The sequence below is a fragment of the Pelophylax lessonae genome (assembly GCF_965119305.1).
Source record: "Pelophylax lessonae genome assembly, chromosome: 4".
NCBI lineage: Eukaryota > Metazoa > Chordata > Amphibia > Anura > Ranidae > Pelophylax > Pelophylax lessonae.
Window position 1 is genome coordinate 318,334,813 of NC_138771.1, and position 24,685 is coordinate 318,359,497.

The 24,685-nt window shown below is 46.0% G+C and overlaps 1 protein-coding gene across 3 annotated transcripts; it reads right to left on the reverse strand.

The window, feature by feature from the left end:
* Positions 1-128: 128 nt before the first annotated feature.
* On the reverse strand, positions 129-23,946 carry ARL10 (ARF like GTPase 10). 3 transcript variants are annotated; one of them, XM_082254866.1, is made up of 4 exons: positions 23,746-23,946; positions 12,936-13,104; positions 7,207-7,379; positions 129-425 (listed from the first exon to the last, which is right to left on the reverse strand). In XM_082254866.1, the coding sequence occupies exons 1-4, from the start codon at positions 23,896-23,898 to the stop codon at positions 174-176; spliced, it is 747 nt and encodes a 248-aa protein (XP_082110992.1). In that variant the 5' UTR covers positions 23,899-23,946; the 3' UTR covers positions 129-173. The 3 variants fall into 3 exon arrangements, with proteins under 3 accessions (XP_082110992.1, XP_082110993.1, XP_082110991.1); XM_082254867.1 differs by having other exon boundaries at positions 129-362; positions 7,207-7,382; XM_082254865.1 differs by having other exon boundaries at positions 7,207-7,382.
* Between the last annotated feature and the right edge of the window lie 739 nt (positions 23,947-24,685).

Sequence of the window (24,685 nt, forward strand, 5' to 3'; positions counted from 1 at the left end):
CTCTTATAAAATAAGTTAACAGTAGTAGATTAGGTTTGTTTCCGAAAAGGCCAGAGGGTGGAGCAGGGACCAGCCCTCACATCCTGTCCCCTGAGAATGCATCTTGTTGGTCAGTCCTTCTCTTTAGAATCTTAGCTCTCCTTGCTAAGTACCAGAACAAGTCTGCATATGCATTAAGCACTTTTTTCTCTTTCAAATGAGTTTTGCCAGCAGCTATTTTGCAGATGTATAAGATTCTGCTGTGATCCTCTCACTTGGTGTAGCCGTTCTTCAAGAAGGGACCTCACAGTCTGTAAACTGGTACTCTGCCCAAATCCATTACAAACAGCACTGGTTCCAAGTAACATCACCTCCCTTTGTCCCTGGATTCGATGCAAGGATAGTTCTGAGTGAATAGCAGAAATATCAAGTGCCGACTGACAATCCTAATGAAAGGGGAAGAAAAAGTCTGATATTAGAGCAGAATATAGTCCATAGTATTTAACTATTTCATTCTGTGGCATGGAACGTACCGTATTCATTTTTCAATCAACAATCTCAGCACATTCAAGAATGCAATGTTTTTGTCCTCCATGGTCTACTATTTCCCCCAACCATCAAGAATTTTAAACTCAACACTTGTCCCCAAGGGGCATGACTAATAATTAGTATAGCTAAAAGGGTAAGGGGAGAAAAAAAATACTGTTGGATAGTTGTTTGTATCCCAGCTGGGAGATCTAACCATCTATTTGCTTTGGTGGGTATTGTCAGCAAGACTACAACTGAGGGAATTCAAAGATCTCACTGAATCCAGGAAGTGCTCTACTCAAATAGTTTGGCTGTTTGTGACATGTGTAAAAAAAAAAAAAAAGCAGGGGGCCAGAGAAATCAGCCTAGACAGTGCAACACTACTATTGACAACGATGCTACCTAAAAGTCTCTCCTGGATGCAGCCTATTACATTTTTGCCTCTTGGTATTAGGTATTTACTAAAGTATAGTGAGGGTTTAAAAAAAAAAAAAAAAGTTTTAAAGCCTAAATTTTTTTTTATCCATTGCACAGAGCAGGTAAGTATAGAGATTTTTTTTTTTTTTTAACTTTTTTTTTTACAAAAATCACTTTCATTTTAAAAAAGTAAGCAAAGATCAATAGTGCTTATGTAGTTTTCCATCCCACCAGCAGGTGGCGCTCTGGTCTCCTTTTCACATATTTAGCTGTACTGAAAAGAAAAAAAAAAAAAAAGCGTATTACGAAAACGCAAATAAGTCATCAGTGTAGGGCAGACTCAACCTTTTTTTTAGCCCAAAAGAAACCCTTGAAATAATTCAGGTCTCACAAGAGCCCCTGCTTAAAAGGGGAGGGGGGTTCAGTGGGAAGATGGCTCTTTTACAGACAGCTTAAAAGGTCTTTGGTACCATAGCACTGGCTTTGACACCCAGAACTAGTCAGGCCCAATCAAATAGGAAGTCTATTAGCTGACGCTCAAGGAACTCCTAGCATCCTCTGGAGTATGGGTGGGCAAACTGAGGCCCTCCGACTGTTGCAGAACTACAAGTCCCATCATGCCTCTGCAAGCAACTGTTAGTCCTCCCATCATGCCTCTGTTTTAGGAGCCCTGCTTGTAACTCTGAAAATGCATCATGGGACATGTAGTTCCCCAACAGATGGGAGGGCCACAGTTGCCCAGCCCTGCTCTGGAAGAACCCTGGTTGAGAATGGTAGGTGCAGGAATTCTATCCTTATCAAGTTCAGAGTACAAGATTTCTATTAGAGCAACCTTAAAGTGCTATATCTTTAGCTAACCCATAGCACTTTGGGAATTTTTTTTCCTCCACATGTTAAAATTATAAAGCAAGAGGACAATTGAGTGGAATTCCAGCTTAACCCTAATTACTTAAAAAAAAAAAAAGTTTCCTCCTACCCCCTATGCCAACTAATCTGTGTAAGAAATATGTATATGCTTCAGGCCACCTCAGTCCTGTCATGTGATCTACCTCCCCCATGTCAGCCAGTGCAGCTTTAGGGGAGAGAAGGGAGCCCCAATAACAAAGGCCATTAAAGCCTATGGGTGACGTCACTGCTCCAGGCTTTTTTTTTTTAGCCATTGTCGGAGCACGTTCTCATCTCCCCTGCAGCTGCTGCTGACTGACACGAGAGACCACGTGATTGCAGCAAGCTGAAAATAGGCAAGTATTTACATCTTTCTTACACAGGTTAGCCAGCATGATTGTTAGGAAGGGAACCATTTTAGAAGTAGTTGGGATAAGCTCAAATTCCACTTTAAATAAAATTTAGCCTAAAACAATTTCCTTTTTTTATAGAGTTTGAGTCGTGGCAATCTGAATGATTCCATTGCTGGCAATGGAGTGCAACCTGTCATGCGATTTGGAACTTAAATTGCACCGGTGTGAATGAGGGCTTATGATCCTGTCACAGTATAACATGCTCATCTACTACACACTTCATGTGGCAGGACCACAGCCATTCCCAAAGTCCTGCTCTGTAGTACTCCTCACTAATGTGAGGGAAGCTGTCAAAATATGGTGCGTTCCTAAAAACGGCATGTCTGGAGATAAGTCATATGACCTACAAAAAATAAGTGGTGCTAGACAGATGTAGTAAATGTTGCAAAGCACAAGAGCCTGCTTTAGCATCAACCAACTATCTGGCCTAAAATTAAGGGTTGCACCAAGACGATACCAAGCATTTACACTAAGTACGCATGCAAATACTCCAATGCTTAATCAGATACCTGATCGAAGAGGCTTCACTCCCGGAAGTCAGTGGCCAGAGAGAAGGGAGCCACCGACACAGTGGCAGTGGAGCAGCCGCTATGCTCTGAATACTGAGACAAATGCTGGGCATTCCATAAGAATCGGCAACGGATGTGAAGTTCCATCACAACACCTTGACGCCCATCTTGGTACATCCTATACTTGGGTCGCAGTAAGCTTGCAGTCAGAAGGCCGCAGCGGACATCTTGTTACACCCAGCCAATTCACTTTATGGGCTGGGTGTAACAAGATGTCCTCTGCCACCTTCTGACTGCAGGCTTTCTGTGGCCGAGTGCAGGATGTACCAAGCTAGGAGTTGCTGATAGCACGTCACTTCCGTTACTGAATCTGACAGCTCACCCACCATTTGTCTTGGGAGAAAACCCACAACAATATAAAACGTTTATTTAAATTATATTATTAAGTTGCAGTGAGGCCAATCTGTGCCCATTAATTACAACAAAGGCCAATCTGCTTCCTATTAGTGCCACCTCATCAGCGCACATCAGTGAAGAAGAAAAATTACTTTACAAAATTGTACTTTGAAAATGGTCACATGACAAAAAAAAAAAATAAGTATCGGTACTTGTATTCGGTCTTAAAGTGGTATCGGTGCAACCCTACTGAAATACTTACATTAGCTCTAGGGCCTTTTTCACTATAGTCACCTGTAGAATAGTACTAGGGTAAAAAATAAAAGATTTAGGGTACTTTCACACGGGCGATCCATCTGATCCACCTGTCAGTTTTTCAGGCAGACCGGATCGGATGCTCCATGCATCCCTAAGGGGCAGCGGATGTCAGTGGAGACATGTCTGCTAAAACCCACTGCTATCCGATTCCAATCCTGTCCGTGAAATCCAGACAGATGGAAACCCTATTTTCCATCCGTCTGGCAGATCGGATGAGAACGGACATCTCCGTTTATTATTACACATCTGGCCACTACTCGCTCCTTTAGTTCAGGCACTAGATTTAACCACCTTTGGTCAGACAAGGAAAGAAATATAAAAACCTGTTACTGTTTTGAACACAGGCTTTATATTATAGCAGCGCTCACAGCAAGCTTTGTGACCACAAGACACTGGGGTAGTGATTAGGGCAGAACTTCACAGATACTTTTAACTTAAAGCGGAGTTCCACCCTGGATTTTTTTTTTTTAATACCCCCGGGACAGTCAGGGCTAGTGCATTCCACAATGGCTAGCCTCTGATCTGTCCCGGGTTGCACTTACCTGTTAGGACAAATACTTACCTTGCAAACGTCTTGTCCAGCGCTGCCATCTCAGATGTGGGCAGCTTGAAGCCAGCGCGTCCTCTTCGGCGTCTTCTTCCGCCTTCTTTGGTCCCACGATGCTCTGCGCCGGCCCCGACGTCACTTCCGGGTCGCACGCGTCATCCCTCCACAGCTTCTGGGCATGCCCAGAAGCTGTTTAGAAGGGGATGACGCGCGCGACCCGGAACTGACGTCGGGGCCGGTGCAGGCGCAATGATTTCTGGGAGCTATGACGTCCAGCTCCCAGGAATCATTGCAGAGCCAGGAAGTGACGACGGGCCGCGGCCGAGGAAGGAGGAAGAAGGAAGTAAGGTAAGTATATTTTCTTCGCTACGAGGTAAGTAAAAAAAAAAAAAAAAAAATATGCGATTATCCATTTCTTTTTCAGGTGACCCGGAGCGAGAAGATGGAGGTAAGTATAAAAATAGGGTGGAACTCCACTTTAAGGGCCATACACACTATAAGATTTTCTGAAGACTTTTTCCTTCAGATTTACCTTTTCTATGTAGTGCAAGGGCCTGCCTGATTGCATACAAATTGAAAATGTTTAGGTTTGACCTCATATTATATGATTTTGGTAAGTCTAAAGGAAAAAGTCTTCAGAAAATCTTATAGTGTGTATGGTCCATTAGAGTGAAAAGGCAACACTTTTTTTTTTTTTTTTTTTACGTTTTGGATAGTGGAGAGGGATTAGAACATCTGCCAGCAACTCAGCAACTGTGCCCCCCATTAGACAGATTCACCCTCTATCATCAAAAGTAAAAGAGAATCCAAAATGTTGGGTTGCCATCAGAATACAAATAGAGGGGAAATGTTTCAATGGGGACACTAGTTCTGCTGACATACTGACTGGGTTTCCCTCACTTTGAAGAGATTTCCTCTCACTTCCGGTTCGGATTATGGGACAGGAAGTGAAGGGAAGACTCCCAAATTACACACAGATGGCAAAAAACCAACAGGGGTTACAAGAAGGTTTGCCTTTAGTGCCACACCTCACAGTTTTACTAATATATTATATTGCTGCAGCATACAATAATGCCATTTTGCTATATCAGCTACTAGATAAAATATTTACTAAACCAAGGAAATATATGCACAATTCTCTGAGGCAATGTGTCATCGCTACATCCAAATAAAGCATAAGCGCTTAAAAAAAAAAAAAAAAAAAAAAAGTGAGGACATGTTGTATAGGTGTGAATCCCCGTTCACACTAAGGCGACCTGTGAGGTGACCTGGTCGCCTCACAGGTCGCCTCCCATAGGGAAGCTGCGGACCCGTTCTAATAGGAGCGACACAAGTAGCTCCGACTTAGAAAGAGGGTCCGGAGCTTCTTTGGGGCGACCAGGAGGCGACCGCTATAGACTTCAATGTTATGAAGTCCGTGGCGGCCGCTCCGAGGTCGCGGCGCGCTGCTCGCACCGCGACCTCGGAGGTCGCCCCTGGAAGTAGCGTCGCCTGCATGTGAATGGGGACTTAAAGGGAATGTAAAAAGTGGTGTGTATACTTCGTCTTTATTGTACTATTATTCTTTAACAATATTATTATAAATAATATTTTTAACCCTTTGTCAGGTAAATATTATCATTTCAGGTACTTGTATAGCGCTGTCAATTTACGCAGCGCTTTTACATATACATTGCACATTCACATCAATCCCTGCCCTGGTCCAGGAGCTTACAATCTAAGGTCATATAATATATTGCGCATTATCATGTTGTTTTAGATTTGGCCAGCAGATAGTGCTGTTGGCTCCTTTTCACATTTTTCTTCCTGTATTTCATTGTACTATAACCCATTTACGGAACTAAATAGCACCAGCTGAAGTTTACACACAAGTCAGCAAAGTGAGTCGTCCCTAACTGGGCAGCTTTGCCCAAGGTTTTACAACACAAAGCAAGCAGCTTCTGCTGGGCAGTCTCTATAGCCAACCCATAGAAATCTGGGAAATATATATACACACACACACACACAATATAATTTTAAACTTTAATAACCGACACCCAATCATTATATTTTCCTTTTAACCACTTGCCGACTGCCTAACGCCGATCTACGTCGGCAGTCAGCCCCTCACAGGCAAAGGGACGTAGGGCTACGTCACTAGCTTGTGAGGGTCTAGGGAGCGAGCGCGCGCCCCCGGAGGCGCGCTCCCGCATGGTCACGGACCCCCCTGCGCGTGTGACTAGCAGACCCGATGTCCGCCGGTCACTCGGCGATCGGCGGGGGAGAGGGAGAATGTCAGGCAGCTTGTGTAAACAAGCTGCCTGTCATTCTCCTCGCTGTAAAGACACTGATCACTCGGATCTAGTATGTAGATCCGTTAATCAGTGTCCTTACAGCTCAAGCCACAGCCAATCACAGTAGAAAGCACGCCCCTAGGGATACACACAGCCCCTCCCTTCCAAATAAAGTTAACCCCTTTACAACCAGTGTATTTTTACAGTAACAGTGCATATGTATAGCACTGATTACTGTAGAAATGTCACTGGTAACCCCAAAAGTGTCACAAATGTCAGTCAAGGGTCCGATCTGTCCGCCCCAATGTCGCAGTACCGCAAAAAAAAAAAAAATTGCAGATCGCCGCCATTACGCGTTAAAAAAAAAAAAACAACAACAAAAATGACAAAAATCTTTCCCTTTGTTAGTAAACGCGATAACTTTTGCGCAAACCAATCAAAATACGCTTTTTGCGATTTTTTTTACCAAACATATGTAGCATAAAACAAATTGGCCGAAAATTTAAAAAATTTTGATTTTTACTTTTTTTTTTGGGGGAATTTCATATAAAAAAAAATGTGAAAAATATTGTTATTTTTGCAAAATTGACGCTCTTTTTTTGTTTATAGCGCGTGATCAAAAAATCGCACAGGTGATCAAATACCACCAAAAGAAAGCTCTGTTTGTGGGAAAAAAAGGACGTCAAATTCGTTTAGGTACAGCGTCGCACGACCGCGCAATTGTCCGTTAAAATCACGCAGTGCCGAATCGCAAAATACCCCCTGGTCAGGAAGGGGGTAAAATCTTCCGGGGCTTAAGTGGTTAAAGCTGAACACCAGGCAGATATAAAAGATTGAAATTATTACAGTGAATAGAGTATCAACCTATAAACCACACACTATTATAGGAGTAGCTACACATCGCTAGCTTGGCACATATAAAAAAAAAAAAAGCTATTTACCTGCTTGTTAGCTAGCACCATCAGCGGTAAGTGTAACGACTCCCCCAAAAGTCGATGCAGTTCTTGTCTAGCCAGCTGCAGGCGCTTGTCATCCGTGGAATCCACAACAAAAACCATTATATGTGCATTCTTCAGGTACTGGTTCCAGTATGTCCTAAGGTTCTGGCTACCACCTACTGTGGAGAGAGATCGATAATATTACAGTATATAACAGGTGCTTGCAGATCCCCCCAACCAATCCATGTTTTGTTACAAAAATGGTCCTGCAACTGGCATGTGTAGATGTAAAAAACAAGAGAACAAAAATTATAGGATTGCTTTACTAGAAGGCATAGAGAAACTATTTTATGTGTTAGGACAGTAAAAATAAAAATTCTACCCTCTGGATTGCTGCATTTCAGGTTTTTCAGTCTTAAGGTTCCCCTTAGATGGCTGGAATTTTGGGCGATTTCTGTTGGATCAGCCACAACTGGAGCCATGGGTGGCCTTGCAAGTACCACCCAGCTCGACAAAAGTGTATTTAAAAAACAAACAAACAATTAGACTGAGGAAAAGTATCAGCCATACAGTGACTGCAATCTGTGGCAACTGCGGTTACTGTGATTGCCTAGCCTGTCAGTGCTCAGAACATACGCCGCACACTGCATCAAATTGGTCTGCATGGCTGTCGTCCCAGAAGGAAGCCTCTTCTAAAGATGATGCACAAGAAAGCCCACAAACAGTTTGCTGAAGACAAGCAGACTAAAGCCTCGTACACACGCAACGAATTTTCGCCGACCGGTTGTCCTTTTGTCCAGAGTGGTGTCTGTTGGTTGGAATGTGCTCTAGACTGCACACAAATTTTCCTGCACGACAGAATTCTACTTCAGAAGTGATGTTATGTGTTGGATTGCTTTGTATGTGTTCTTTCATCTCTGAGCATGCCTAATCTTGCTCATAAGATTTTTCCCCATCGAAATCTGTACTAATGAGACTAGCCTGCACACCAGGATTTTTTCGGCTGAAAAGTCAAAGTCGGTTGTCGGAAGCATCATACTAACAAGCCGAAAATCGGCAGATCGGTCAGACGAAAATTCCCGGCCGAATTTCCACTCGTGTGTACGGGCCTTAAGGACATGGATTACTGGAGCTGCATGAGTGCTGCCGGCACTGGGAAGCTACAGTGCATTGAGGGAACCATGAGTGCCAACATGTACTGTGACATACTGAAGCAAAGCATGATCCCCCTCCCTACGGAGACTGGGCTGTAGGGCAGTATTACAACATAATAACGACCCCAAACACACCTCCAAGATGACCACTGCCTTGCTAAAGAAGCTGAGGGTAAAGGTAATGAACTGGCCAAGCATGTCTCCAAACCTAAACCCTATTGGACATCTGTGGGGCATCCTCAAATGGAAGGTCGAGGAACGCAAGGTCTCCAACATCCACCAGCTCCATGATGTCATCATGGAGTGGAAGAGGACTCCAGTGGCAACCTGTGAAGCTCTGGTGAACTCCATGTCCAAGAGAGTTAAAAGCAGAGTTTTGGGCTCAAAAACAACTTTGGCCCATCCGCTTGCTGTAAATCCCCTAAAAAACAAATGGATACTCCCGATTTTTTTTCTTTGCTTACCTTGTTTTTGAAGAAAATAGACTTACCTTTCTTCCACTTCCTCCCTCTGCGGCCGCAGCCCACGCCATCACTTCCTGCTTGCAATGACTCCTGGGAGCTGAATGTCATCGCTCCCAGGAGTCAATGCGCCTGCACCGGCCCCACTCGTCCGTTCCAGTGCAGGTGCGTCATTCCCTGCTAAACAGCTTCTGGGCATACAATGCCGTTATTGGGGGGGAATGCGACATTGCGGCAGACAGATCGGACCCTTGACTGACATTTTTGACACTTTTGGGGGTACCGGTGACATTACTACAGTAATCAGTGCTATACATATGCACTGTTACTGTAAAAATGACACTGGCAGGGAAGGGGTTAACTTTATTGGAGATGCAGGTGTTAAGTGCGTCCCTAGGGGCGTGCTTCTTACTGTAAAGGGGTGTGGCTTTTCATGTAACCACAGAGATATACGATCCTGCACAGCAGGGCCGTATGATCTCTGCAGTTACACAAGGGAGAATGACAGGCGGCTTGTTTACATCAGCCGCCTGCCTTTCTCCCTCTGCAGCGGATGATTGCAGGTGGCCTGCTGACATCGGGTCCGCGCGGACATGTTAGGGAACGAGCCGGGGCGGGAGCGAGCCTCCGGCAGCGTGCGCTTCCCCCCTAGAGGCTCACAGGCTAGCGACGTAGTCCTACGTCACTTTGCCTGTAAGGGGCTGACCGCCACAGTAAATAGTCGTGCGGCGGTCGGCAAGTGGTTAAATTCACCTATTCCCAGTTTTTTTTTTTTCCTGGCGTGGGTGATTTACCAAATCTTATTACTGTAATATATACAGTATCTCACAAAAGTGAGTAAAACCCCTCACATTTTTGTAAATATTTTATTATATCTTTTCATGTGACAACACTGAAGAAGTGACACTTTGCTACAATGTAAAGTAGTGAGTGTACAGCTTGTATAACAGTGTAGATTTGCGGTCCTCTCAAAATAATTCAACACACAGCCATTCATGCCTAAACCGCTGGCAACAAAAGGGAGTATACCCCTAGGTGACAATGTTCAAATTGGACCCCAAGTGTCAATATTTTGTGTATTCACCAGAGCTTCACAGGTTTCCACTGGAGTCCTCTTCCACTCCTACATGACAGCATCACAGAGCTGGTGGATGTTTGAGACCTTGCGCTCTTCCAACTTCCATTTGAGGATGCCCCACAGATGCTCAATAGGGTTTAGGTCTGGAGAAATGCTTGGCCAGTCCATCACCTTTACCCTCAGCTTCTTTAGCAACACAGTGGTCGTCTTGGAGGTGTGTTTGGGGGTCGTTATGTTGGAATACTGCCCCGCAGCCGAGTCTCCGAAGGGAGGGGATCATGCTCTGCTTCAGTATGTCACAGTACATGATGTAGGCATTTATGGTTCCCTCAATGAACTGTAGCTCCCCACTGCTGGCAGCACCTATGCAGCCCCAGACCATGACACTCCCACCACCATGCTCGACTGTAGGCCAAGACACACTTGTCTTTGTACTCCTCACCTGGTTGCTGCCACACACGCTTGACACCATCTGAACCAAATTAAGTTTGTCTTGGGTCTCATCAGAGCACAGGAAATGGTTCCAGTAATCCATGTCCTTAGTATGCTTGTCTTCAGCAAACTTGTTTGCGGGCTTTCTTGTGCATGCATGCAGACCAATTTGATGCAGTAATTGTCGTATGGTCTGAGCACTGACAAGCTGACCCCCCACCCCTTCAACCTCTGCAGCAATGCTGGCAGCACTCATACGTCTATTTCCCAAAGACAACCTCTGGATATGACGCTGAGCACGGACACTCAACTCCTTTGGTCGACCATGGCTAGCCCTGTTCTGAGTGAAACCTGTCCTTTTACACTTCTGTATTGTCTTGGGCACCGTGCTGCAGCTTAGTTTCAAGGTCTTGGCAATCTTCTTATAGCCTAGACCAAGCTTGTCCAACCTGCGGCCCGGAGCCGCAGGCAATGCGGCCCACCGGCCGCGGAACACCAGACAGTCTCCCGTAGTGTTGCCATCCGCTCGTTAATTTCCGGGCTGCCCGTAAATGCCCGTTACAGGTAGCGGTGCCCGTAAAAAAGATGGTGGGCGGGCCGACATTGTAAGTGCGCATGCTGGCTCGCAGCGAGGAAGACAGACACTCATCTGAGTGAGAGGGACAATATTGCAGCCATAAAGGGGGCAGAGGTCGGAGGACACAGTGATGTACCTGTGGAGGGGTGAAAAGGGGACAGCACACAAGGACCCCGATTTCTAGAGGTAAGGGGACATAGGAGGAAACTACCATGTCTATGCAGCCTCTGACCAGCTCCTGTGCCACGATAGCAGCCTCTGACCCCCCTCTTGTACCATGACCGCAGCCTCTGACCCCCCCTCCTGTACCATGAGCACAGCCTCTGACCCCCCCTCCTGTACCATGAGCGCAGCCTCTGACCCCCCCTCCTGTACCATGAGCGCAGCCTCTGACCCCCCCTCCTGTACCATGAGCGCAGCCTCTGACCCAGCTCCTGTACCATGAGCGCAGCCTCTGACCAGCTCCTGTGCCATGACCCCAGCCTCTGACCAGCTCCTGTGCCATGACCCCAGCCTCTGACCAGCTCCTTTGCCATGACCGCAGCCTCTGACCAACTCCTGTGCCATGACCGCAGCCTCTGACCAACTCCTGTGCCATGACCGCAGCCTCTGACCAGCTCCTGTGCCATGACCGCAGCCTCTGACCAGCTCCTGTGCCATGACCGCAGCCTCTAACCAATTATCAAATTACTGAAGTGCTCATGGTGGTTAGAGTGTTCCTCTGTATACTGATTCCATTTAATTTGATCATCCTCTAGTTGTGTTAAATTAGTGCGAGGAGGGGGGGGCGCACGGCGGCGTTTTATTACTTGTATACCTTAACTATAGTATATATTTTATATGCGGCCCGAAAAAATTTTTCTACACTCAATGTGGCCCAGAGAAGCCAAAAGGTTGGACACCCATGGCCTAGGCCATCTTTATGTAGAGCAACAATTCTTTTTTTCAGATCCTCAGAGAGTTCTTTGCCATGTAAAACTTCCAGTGACCGGTATGAGAGAGTAAGCTTGTTTGTCTGTACTTCTATGGATCACAGGAGCTTAGTTAGTTTTGCACTCCTGTGACTCATTCTCAGCAGAAAGCGGACTGAAATCCACTCTCTGATGTCACAGAAGTCGGTCCAGGCACCGCATCATCGCGACAATGGGGGGTCTGGATCCACCAAGTGCCTGGACCAACACCTGGCTCAGCCTCTCTGCGAGCCGCTGAGAGACTGATCCAGCCGCTCCCCGTCCCTCCACAGCTCAGCGATCCAATGGGCGAGGAGGAGGCAGAGCTGTCTGCTCGGGGAGCTGTGAGAACCGAGCAGTAGGCGGTGTTCAATCGCTCGGTTTTCAGTGTAGAGGCACTGGGGGAACAGATGCATTATCGGACCGATGCTGCAGTCACCTTGGCAAGTATTCATCTAAAAAAAAAACCCCAAGCCTATACTTTTACTCTTTTAACCCATCAGCAGAACCGGTATCTGCTCCTTTGTGCAAGGAGGAACAGGATGAGAACTGCCAGAGCCCTACAAAATGACCTCCTGCAGGCCACTGGTGTGAATGTCTCTGACCAAACCATCAGAAACAGACTTCATGAGGGTGGCCTGGTCAAGATCTGGGAAGAAACACCCCAGGACACCATCCATCGTCTCAGGAGCATGCCCCGACGTTGTCAGGCATGCATACAAGCACTTGGGGGCCATACAAACTACTGAGTACCATTTGGAGTTGGAGTTGTTGCAATGAGATTTCAGCAAAATGGACTAGCCTGCTGCATCATTTTTTCTCTTTGATTTTTGGGGTGTCTGAATTCAGCCCTCTGTAGGTTGATAATTTTCATTTCCATCAAACAATGTGGCATCCTTTCCTTCAGAACACATTACCTAGTCCATATCAGTATAGATATCCAGCATGAGATTTTTTCCCCATTGAGATCTGAGATGATAGATCTCATTAAAAGGACACTGTCTAAATTCCCCTCTAAAATCATGGGCAAATTACACCCATTTCTAAAAACATAACTCTCCCCCTGATGGAAGAACTTACCTTCCAGTAGTTCAATCCTCATTCCCTGGCTGAGAATCTGGGCAGTGTTAAACCCATGAGTAGGTGCTGAGCTTGATCTGGTGGTGTTCTTGCTCATGGCATGAATTATGCTGCTCTTCCCAGCTCCATCCAAACCTAGGACTAATATCTGACGATCCAAATAACTAGGCTGGATACAAAGAAGAGAAGCAGAGGTCAGGATTGTACAAGCCAAGGGAGGAAAAAAAAAAAAAAAAAAAAAAACTTAAAAATTATAGAAATACGTAAATGTATTATTTGGGGTTTTTAAGATACAAACCAAACTAGGTCATGAATAAAATTCTTAAAATGTGCTTTTACCTGTATAGCCTTACAGCAGCTAATTTGACACCAAGGTCATAACCACATTCACATCCATCCCCAGGATTATATAACCAATTGCAGACCGCCGAAAACACATTCACATCCATCCCCAGGATTATATAACCAATTGCAGACCGCCGAAAACACATTCACATCCATCCCCAGGATTATATAACCAATTGCGGACCGCCGAAAACACATTCACATCCATCCCCAGGATTATATAACCAATTGCGGACCGCCGAAAACACATTCACATCCATCCCCAGGATTATATAACCAATTGCAGACCGCCGAAAACACATTCACATCCATCCCCAGGATTATATAACCAATTGCGGACCGCCGAAAACACATTCACATCCATCCCCAGGATTATATAACCAATTGCGGACCGCCGAAAACACATTCACATCCATCCCCAGGATTATATAACCAATTGCGGACCGCCGAAAACACATTCACATCCATCCCCAGGATTATATAACCAATTGCAGACCGCCGAAAACACATTCACATCCATCCCCAGGATTATATAACCAATTGCGGACCGCCGAAAACATAGTGTGGAAGGGCGGCCCAGACAGGTACAGGCAGCAATGTACTGATCCATCGCTGCCTGTACCAGGGCACGCACCCCCGGCCGACACCCGCTGTGATTGTATACAGTGGGAATGTCAGTAGGTCCCGGCCATGAGTCATTGCTGATTGGCTGAGTCCATTAACAGCCCAGAGCCCTGTGTTTACAATCAACACAGGGCTCTGTACAGAGCAAACAACCTCTCTGTTTTACAAAGAGATCTTTAGAAAAAAAAATAAATAAAATCCGCACACATTACACATGGATAGGCACACACTTAACCCCTTCCAAGCCATCAGTACAGTGACGGTGTCATCAGTACAGTGACAGTGGAACGTATTAGTACTGATCACTGTATTAATGTCACTGGTATCTTAAAACGGAAGGTGGAAGAGCGCAAGGTCTCGAACATCCACAGCTCCATGATGTCATGGATGATGACTCCAGTGCCAACCTGTAAAGCTCTGGTGAACTCCCATCCCCAAGAGGGTTAAGGCAGTGCTGGAAAATAATGGTGGCCACACAAAATATTAACACTTTGGGCCCAATTTGGAAATTTTCACTTAGGGGGTGTAAGAAACTTTTGTTTTCTGTGGATTAGACATTAATGGCTGTGTGTTGAGTTATTTTGAGGGGAGCGCAAAATTTACACGGTTATACAAGCTGTACACTCACTACTTTACATTGTATCAAAATGTAATTTCTTCAGTGTCGTCAGATGAAAAGATAGAATAAAATATTTACAAAAAATGTGAGGGGTGTACTTACTTGTGAGAGAGATATAATAGATATGATCCCAGTAACAAGCCTGCTCAATCATTGTTCTTTGTACACACTACCCTAACAAAGCCGATGTGTTGTTGTTGCTTAGTTAGTTGTCACAGGCTGCCCTGCGGTAGCTCCGTATGGTGTGCTAATAAGATTTATGGCTACTACAATACACTCCATACTGTTTACATCACAGAGGTGAAAGTACAAGGGTAACTAAAGGTGGCCATAGAAATCAGGCAAACTGAATCTGATCAGCTCATGTTGGCTAACTACACCTGGCCACATACTAGTACAATTTCATTGGAAATGTTTTGTGTTAAGAACATTTGTCCCATTTTCTAATTATTGGTGCGGTTAAATCAACTGACATTTGTTTGTAGCCACAGGAATATTTCTTGAGAAATGTTTTTCTAACAGCACAAGTGGTTTTCATTTAGGAAAGTCCATTCATTCCAAAATCAAATGTTAAAAGTAACATGTTCAAAAGCGTTTAAACAAAATAAGTTTATCAAGTCATCCAACATACTGAGAATTGTTGTATGAATTGTTTTAAAAATCTACCAGTGTATGGCCAGCTCTAGTTTTTTTGGCCATAATAAACAGTATTGCTCAGGTTTTAATGCAAACACAGTAATAATGCATTGCTATTTAATTTAGAACATTGGTCTTCAAACTGCGGCTCTGGGGCTGGATGTGGTACTTTGTCTTTATCAGGCCCTTGGGACACTACTCCTCCCACCGACCCACTACTCCTCCCACTGACCCAGACGACGGGAAACGACTCCTCCCACCGACCCAGACGACGGGACACTACTTCTCACACCAATGGGACACTACTCCTCCCACTGACCCCGACGAAGGGACACTACTCCTCTCACCGACCCCGACGAAGGGACACTACTCCTCTCACCGACCCAAACGACGGGACACTACTCCTCTCACCGACCCAAACGACGGGACACTACTCCTCCCACCGACCCAAACGACGGGACACTACTCCTCCCACCGACCCAAACGACGGGACACTACTCCTCCCACCGACCCAAACGACGGGACACTACTCCTCCCACCGACCCAAACGACGGGACACTACTCCTCTCACCGACCCAAACGACGGGACACTACTCCTCTCACCGACCCAAACGACGGGACACTACTCCTCTCACCGACCCAAACGACGGGACACTACTCCTCTCACCGACCCAAACGACGGGACACTACTCCTCCCGCCGACCCAAACGACGGGACACTACTCCTCCCACCGACCCAAACGACGGGACACTACTCCTCCCACTGACCCAAACGACGGGAAACTACTCCTCCCACCGACCCAAACAACGGGAAACTACTCCTCCCAATGACAGGAAACTACTCCTCCCACGACCCCGACGACGGGACAATATTCCTCAAATGAATACCAATGATGGGGGCAAAATTCCTCAAATGAATACCAATGATGGGGCATTCTTTACTTCCCCTAATACCAGGGGATTTTTTACTCACACTGGCCACAGTCCACCCCCTCAAAGTCTGAAGGACAGTAAACTGGCCACTTGTTCAGAAAGTTTGGAGACCCCCGATTTAGAACATGGACCCCATCGCAGTGTACTACAATGCACATACCATTCAAATACCATGCATTACATGTATTGCTTTTAAAGAAAAGGTGCATGCCTGGTTTTTGTTTTGTTCCATGTTAAAGTTCTGGCTGTAACACACTGCTTTAGAATAAGTGAATGTAAAGGGCCCCTAGTCAGAAGTTGGCAGCCGGTTCGAAAATTAAAGAGTGACTTCTTTAAAGTGTCATTTTACCCATAACTTGATAAAGAAAAAATTATTGATGCAAGGAACATACATTCCACAATAATAATTATGCTACCATCTTTAGTGTGTGCTGTAAATTATCTCCAGCGTTGCTCCTGTTTCTTGCCGGAGGCTGCCATTTTACTGAAGCCCAGAGCCCTTAAAGAGGAAGTAAACCCTCCTCGGACACTTGTACCTATAGGTAAGCCTATAATAAGAAGGCTTACCTATAGGTACTGTAAATATCTCCTAAACATGTACCGTTTAGGAGATATTTACCTTACATGCAGCCAGTGACGTCACTGGCGCATGCGCTCTGAAGCAACGGCCGCTTGTGCCGTTCCTTCAGAGCCCCGTGCCGTGACCGTCGGCTCCGGCCAATCAGATGGCCGGATGCCGTGATCCTGGAAGACGGGCGACTGGACATGTCGCCCGTCATAGAGGTAAGCGAGCGGCATGGCGGGGGCTCGTTCTAAGGTATTTCATAATGAGCTAGTATGCGATGCATACTAGCTCATTATGTCTCTCTTTCAGGATGAAAAGAAAGAAAAAATTTTTTTCGGTTTACAACCTCTTTAAGCAGCAGTAAATCTTTACGCTCAGCACATCGATCTTTAGTTTCTGATTTTAGGCACAGTGCACAACGAGCAACTGAGCATGTGCGGAGCAGGGTGAGACAGTGTATTACTGGATTTTAAAACTGTATAGACTCCTCTTTTTAATGTTTTACATAGCTATACCTGCCAAAGGGGCCAGCCTGAAGTCATCTAGCAGGACTTACATTCCACTTTAACACAATGCATGTAATGTACATGCTTTTACGCTCCAACAGAGAAGGCAGATGTGAATGAGCCTGTACACTCACAAAATTCCCATGCACATTCCTATGACAGAAGTATTTTTATGAGCCCTTGAAAGCTGCACTGCCATTATCATGTAGAGACCTATCTGTCGCCATAGCGTGCCAGGGACTGCTGACCATGCAGGATGAGGGAGAAATGCTGATTATACACTAAATTAGTCAGTGACTCTCAAATGACACTTTCCTGTGTGATGGCACTGAGCAAATCCCACAGCTTTTCATTGCTAGGAAACTTTTTATTTTCAATTCCCCTTTTGGATGGCAATACATGGTCAGATCTTTTCTAATTGGATCCCATTATTGTCCATTCTTCATACAATCAACACACTGACACACTCTCCTGTGTGAGCAATAGATGCACAATCAACGTTTTTTTTTTTCTCCCCCTCCTGCTAAATCAACTTTTTTTTTTGCAGATCATCATTATACTTTGTTGTCAACCTTTCACTAAAGTTAGCCAAACACTGAGCAAAATGCAGCTGGTTCAGCAGGGACTGGCTGACCGACCTCTGTTGACAGGCCACATTGGATACTTTTTCTTGATCAGCAGCTGCAGTCCCTGATCAATGTATTATGATAGCTGCTGCTCCCGCTGTCAGAATTCCTCCATCCATATCGTTTGCATGGATGGAGGAATCCCCCCCCCCCCCCCCCATTCCACCCGGACAGCTTAGGTTTATCCTGATTATCCTAAGTGAAGCTCAAACCTATGTCAATTACCCAATTATTGTATACATTGTCCTTTTATGGCCAACAAAACCTAGCACTTCATGCCATTTAGATACAAATCTATCATAACTACAGAGATTGGCAGTTTCCATCCAAGAGCCGGTTCACACTGAGGCGACACGACTCCTTACTACTTTGGGGGCGACTTGTGCATTACCATGCACCACGACTTCGGAGCGACTTGCAGGGACTTCACATAATGGATGTCTATGCAAGTCGCTCCGAGGTTACCCCGAAGTAGTACAGGACCCTTTTTCTAAGTCGGAGCGACTTGTGTTGCTCCTATTAGAACGGCTACTGTAGCAGTCAATGGACCGCGAGGGAGCGCGACTGGTCAGGCTGACAAGTCGCGGCAATGTGAACCAGCTTAGTTACATTTCTAAACACTGCTCCCAAGCATTTTTGTTTAGCCCCCGTTCACATAGGGGCGACGCTACTTCGCACCGCGACCTCTGAGGTCGCGGTGCGAGCAGCGCGCCGCTACCTCGGAGCGGCTGCCACAGACTTCATAACATTGAAGTCTATGGCAGTCGCCTCCGGGTCGCCCCAAAGAAGCTCCGAACCCTTTTTCTAGGTCGGAGCGTCTTGTGTCGCTCCTATTAGAACGGGTCTGCAGCTTCCCTATGGGAGGCGACCTGTGAGGCGACCAGGTCGCCTCACAGGTTGCCCCAGTGTGAACCGGCACTTAACCCTTTACGCCAACATAACACATGTGGCCTCACTACACTAGGCAAGATTATTATTATACAGGATTTATATAGCGCCGACAGTTTGCACAGCACTTTACGATTTGAGGGAAGACTGTACAGTTACAGTACAATTCAATACAGGAGGAATCAGAGGGCCCTGCTCGTTAATATTTTTTTTTTTTTTTTTAAATTAGCATCAGTGTGTTTTAGGTAGGACCAAAAAAAAAAAAAGGGAGGGGAAGGGGTACTATTGCTTCTAGGCTGTACTACAAAAACAACATACACATTTGGTACCGTTGCGATTGGATTGTCAGGAGCAGGAGAATTTATTTGGGGTTGGTCTTTAGTGGTAGGTTATGGTAGAAGGAAGAAAAAGTTTTTTTTTTTTTTCTTTTTACTATTTTAGGCCGGTTTTACGTTAATTATTATTTTTTTTTTAATTAACCACTTTAACACTGCTCACATTGTTGCTACTGCAGCAATGTAGCTCGTTATCGTCCAGCGACGTAGACCTACGTCGCTGGACTCCGCCCCTTGTGGGCGGCGCGCGCGCCGCCGGAGGCTCGCTCCCGCTGTTTTCAGTCACGGCAGGAGTCGGGCCAGGGGAGGAGCGGCGGCGATCGCCGCTGCTCTTCCCCGATCAGGGAATCTAGTTTGGAGATCCGCCCGCTTGTGTAAACAGAGCGGGCGGATCTCCTAAGTGACAGGCTGGGTCAGATTGCAGGGTTCAGCATAGCTGAACATGTGATCTGTCCTTGTGTCACTCAGTCACCTCCCCCCACACACGTCAGTAAGCACCAGGCATACATTAACCCCTCCCTCTCCAATAAAATTAACCCCTTCCCTGCCAGTGTCATTTTTACAATAACAGTGCATATTTATAGCACTGATTACTATAGAAAGGTCACTGGTACCCCCAAAAGTGTCAAAAATGTCAGTCAAGGGTCCGATCTGTCCACCGCAATGTCGCAGTCCCGCAAAAAAAAAAAAAAACCACACCAAAAATGACAGAAATCTTTCCCTTAGTTAGTAAACGCAATAACTTTTGCGCAAACCAATCAAAATACGCTTGTTGCGATTTTTGTTTTACCAAACATATGTAGCAGACAACAAATTGGCCAAAAATTTAAAAAAAATTTAGATTTTTAAATTTTTTTGGGGGGGAATTTCATATAAAAAAAAAAGTTAAAAATATTGTTATTTTTTCAAAATAAAACGCTCTTTTTTGTTTATAGCGCAAAAAGTAAAAATCGCACAGGTGATCAAATACCACCAAAAGAAAGCTCTGTGTGGGAAAAAAAAAAAAAAGGATGTAAATTTCGTTTGGGTACAGCGTCGCGCGACCGCGCAATTGTCAGTTAAAGTCGCACAGCGCCGAATAGCAAAAAGTGGCCTGGACGTAAGACAGCAAAATCCTCCGGTGGTAAAGTGGTTAAAACTGGCCCAAAATAGTAAGAAAAGAAAAAGAAACACACATTTTCTTCCTACTACCATAACCTACCACTAAAGACCAACATCAAATTCTCCTGCTCCTGACTCCTGTTTTGTAGTACAGCCCAGAAGCAATAGTTCCATTTTTTTTTTTTTTTTTTTTTTTTTTTATATATAATATCCCCAACTGTTTACTACCAAATGAAAGCCCGATTTGTTGTGAAAAACCCATGGTATAATCCACCTGGATGCACAAAGTTCTGTAGTTGTGATGATATGTACAGTTTTACCAACATGTCCAAATTGCAAAATTGTGCCTAGGCATTTCGATTTGTTTTACCCCTAGGTGTGAAGGGGGTAAAGGTGGTTGTAAACCCTCATTTATACACCCAGTGAGGGGGGGCTATCCTCAGGTAATACACAGATGAAACAAATCCATCCCCATAAGTTGTACCTGCTTATCTGCACTTCATCCAGTTCCTAGTCCAAAATGTAGACCCCTTTCACACAGGGCAGATTCTGCCAGGAGTCCGCCTTCTCAGCGGTGGAATCTGTCCGATGATCCCCAATGAGCAGGCAGATGGCTTGTCTGCTTCCACTCTGTTCTTGCGGAGCAAACACAGCCTGCTCTATTCCTGTCCGTTTAAACCCAACTGCCATCTAATCTGATCAATGGATGGGGAAATGGATCCCCATTTGTTGGGTTTTCAGCAGATAGGATCAGATAGAATATCAGCGGGTGTCAGACACATTTTAGTTGACACCCAGCGCTCTATAGGCGCCAATGGATGGTCTGATCAGGTCTGCCCAAAAAAAAATAAAAAAAAAAAACACACCTGACAGGAGAACCCAAGCGATCTGCCCCCATGAAAATGGACCTTATAAAGCTTGTCCGAGAGCTCAGAATAAAAAATAAAGAAGGGGACGGAGAGCTGAAGTTAAATCTCTCCTCACTGAGCCCTGTAGAGTGTGAGAGCCGATTGGTAGGGAGAACCCCCCCCCCCCCAGCACACAGGAACAGAGATGAGGCTGTCAATCAGCTGGAGTTGATTTACTGAAACGGGGAGTACAAATCTGGTGCAGCACTGCACAGAAACCAGGACTGCACCAGATTTTGCACTCTCCACTTTTAGTAAATCAACCCTTTAGCGCTCTTAAGACTACTTTCCTAATAGTGGACTGATGAGGTCCGTTTTTCAGGCAGACCCTCCAGTCTGCCCGAAAAACCCTGGATCGGACCCTCCAGTCTGCCCGAAAAACCCTGGATCGGACCCTCCAGTCTGCCCGAAAAACCCTGGATCGGACCCTCCAGTCTGCCCGAAAAACCCTGGATCGGACCCTCCAGTCTGCCCGAAAAAACCCGGATCAGACCCTCCAGTCTGCCCGAAAAAACCCGGATCAGACCCTCCAGTCTCTATGAAGCGACAGTTAAAACTGACACAGGATAGGAGACCCTTTCACCATGTACTAATAAAATGAATATTTTGACAATACTCATGGTTTACTTTTGTGAAATCCTCCTTCCTGGCAGACAAAGATGCCTTTGCAATTCCTAGTAAATCTGACACTTCTGGGAGACTCCATCCCCTTAGCTCTTCCTGATCACAGATGCAGCTCCCCTCCCCCACTACTTCACCCCCCATCTCTGGCTACTCCCAGCATATCCTCATGAGATGTCAGCTGAGAAGCCTGGTGATACATTACAGGAGCACCCTCCGGACCCACTCTCTGACATGGATCTGTGGAATCAGGTCTGGCTGTCAATTTGGTGAAGCTGTGCAGTCACACACAGCCCAATCATCAATTTACAGATCCAATGAGAAATCTACAAGTCCCATCTGACACCGGGAGGGCCTCACAGATCTCACCGGGGAAGAAGTGGGGTGAGGTCACTGCACTTGTAGTCCATGGATCGTTGCCTCCAGCCCTGTAATAGAAGGCTTTCACTAGGGAGGAGCTCAGGTTGGGTTAGAACTGAACCTGGAAAGAAGCCGTCACTTCCACCCAATCAATGCAGAGGGCTGGGGATGCCTGTGACATCATTGATCCAATATGGACACTACTACTGATCACATACACTCACCGGCCACTTTATAAGGTACAACTTGCTAGTACCAGGTTTGACCCCCTTTTGCCTTCATTCTTAATGGCATAGATTCAACAAGGTGTTGGAAACATCCCTCAGAGATTTTGGTCCATATTGACATGATGGCATCACGCAGTTGCTGCCGATTGGTCAGCTGCACATCCATGAGGCTAATCTCTTGTTCCACCCCATATAGCTGAAACCACATCCCCAAGGTTCTCTATTGGATGAGATCTGGTGACTGTGTAGGCCATTGGAGTACAGTGAACTCCTTGTCATGTTCAAGAAACCAGTGGTGAGATGATTTGAGCTTTGTGACATGGTGCATTATCCTGCTGGAAGGAGCCATCAGAAGATGGGGACACTGTAGTCATAAAGGGATGGACATGATCAGCAACAATACTCAGGGAGGTCTTGGCGTTTAACCACTTCCAGCCCAAGGACATCATATGACGTCCTGGACTTTGAGTGGGGAGATCTACAGCTGCAGGCATCATTCAGATATCATCTTTTGCAGCCGGCGATTTTCTTCACCATAAGACCAATCATAGCGGCAGTTCAGCCACTTGATTGTTCTTACAGGCAGCGGGAGGTGACGTCCCCCCCCTCTCGCCGCCCTCCGGTGCTTCTACGGTCACGCTACTCCTGATGACGTCAGTGTGACGAAACACGTCGAGCGTAACCACATCACTTCCGCCCATTGGCCAGACGGCTTGGGACACATATCTGGCGGTTGGAACGCACGCCGCTCCGAGTGCACACCGCGAGAAAGTTGCGGCTCGTAAGCCATTTATGCTAATAAATAAAGGATTTTTTGCAAACGATCCTTCACTATTAGAAGCATTTTCCGACCATTCTCTGTAAACCCTAGAGATGGTTGTGTGTGAAAATCCCAGTAGATCAGCACTGTTTGAAATAATCAGAGCAGCCCATCTGGCACGTTCAAAGTCACTTAAATCCCCCTTCTTCCCCATTCTGATGCTTGGTTTGAACTTCAGCAAGTCTTCCCCACCACGTCTAGATGCCTAAATGCATTGAGTGGCTGCCATGTGATTGGCTGATTAGCAATTTGTGTTACCAAGCAATTGAACAGGTGTACCTAATAAAGTGGCCAGTAAGTGTATATCCCTATTTACCTCCATAGGGAGCTGGGATATAAAGAATGCAGGAGCCTGCACCCAGGGTGCACTGATCAGTTGCAATGCTCTGCAGAGATGTAATAAATGCACGATGGTATATTTCATTATTGTGGGGACATTTATTACAATAGGGGGACTATCCAGTCATCTGGGGTGATGGGAGGACTTATGGGAAGTGGAGTAGAAGTTGTTGCATTGTCTTGCACCATCCAATCAGCTGCCAGCTGTCATTTCTCCTGGCCGAGGTGTGACAGTGAGAGGAGGATAGGTATTGGGTGTCCCTGTCATGTGACCATCAGGTAAGGTACAGTACACAGAGGGAATTCCCCGTTCTATCACCCCATCTAGGCAGGGTGGAGTGTGCTGGGAGCGGCTCACCTGACTACACAGCGCTCTGTACTCCAGCTGGTATCCCGCCCTCCTGGACCTCCTCCGCCCCGGCATGTACCGGCTCCAGGCAATGAACAGCACCGAGCCCAGCGCCGCCACCGCCGCTCCGATCACCATTGACAGGTTCCTGAGAGCGGCCATCCGCCCGGTGCACCGGTGTTCCAGCACCTCCAGCTATGACCCCGCCCACCTCTGACGTCACGACACCACACCACGCCCGCGGAATCCTTTTAACTTCTCTTAAAGGCACTGAGGCCCTCCAAGGGATCCTATGCGCATGCGTGATCGTCCATAGGGGATGTAGTAATGTAACCGCTATTGTCATCCCTGTCTAGTGTCTACCCCAGAATAAGCTGCTCCTTCCACTGTCACAGGAATCACATATTTCCCTTCACTAGATACATTCCCTCTGCTGATCTCCATACATACAATGATCAACCTCCATCTACAAAGCTCCCAACTGTCCCTGATTTCCAAGGACTGTCTCTGATTTGGAGAGACTGTCCCTGATTTCCAAAGACTGTCCCTGATTTCCAAAGACTGTCCCTGATTTCCAAGGACTGTCCCTGATTTCCAAAGACTGTCCCTGATTTCCAAAGACTGTCCCTGATTTCCAAGGACTGTCTCTGATTTGGAGAGACTTTCCCTGATTTCCAAAGACTGTCCCTGATTTCCAAGGACTGTCCCTGATTTCCAAAGACTGTCCCTGATTTCCAAAGACTGTCCCTGATTTCCAAGGACTGTCTCTGATTTGGAGAGACTTTCCCTGATTTCCAAAGACTGTCCCTGATTTCCAAGGACTGTCCCTGATTTCCAAAGACTGTCCCTGATTTCCAAAGACTGTCCCTGATTTCCAAGGACTGTCCCTGATTTCCAAAGACTGTCCCTGATTTCCAAAGACTGTCCCTGATTTCCAAGGACTGTCCCT

Bases quoted from the DNA above. Each gene is read 5' to 3' on its own strand.
- ARL10 (XM_082254865.1), bottom strand. From the start codon at position 23,898: ATGGCCGCTCTCAGGAACCTGTCAATGGTGATCGGAGCGGCGGTGGCG. The intron at 13,105-23,745 runs GTGAGCCGCTCC...CTTTGTATCCAG, and splicing joins ACAGAGCGCTGTGTAGTCAG to CCTAGTTATTTGGATCGTCA. The intron at 7,383-12,935 runs GTAAGTTCTTCC...CTCTCTCCACAG, and splicing joins GAGGATTGAACTACTGGAAG to TAGGTGGTAGCCAGAACCTT.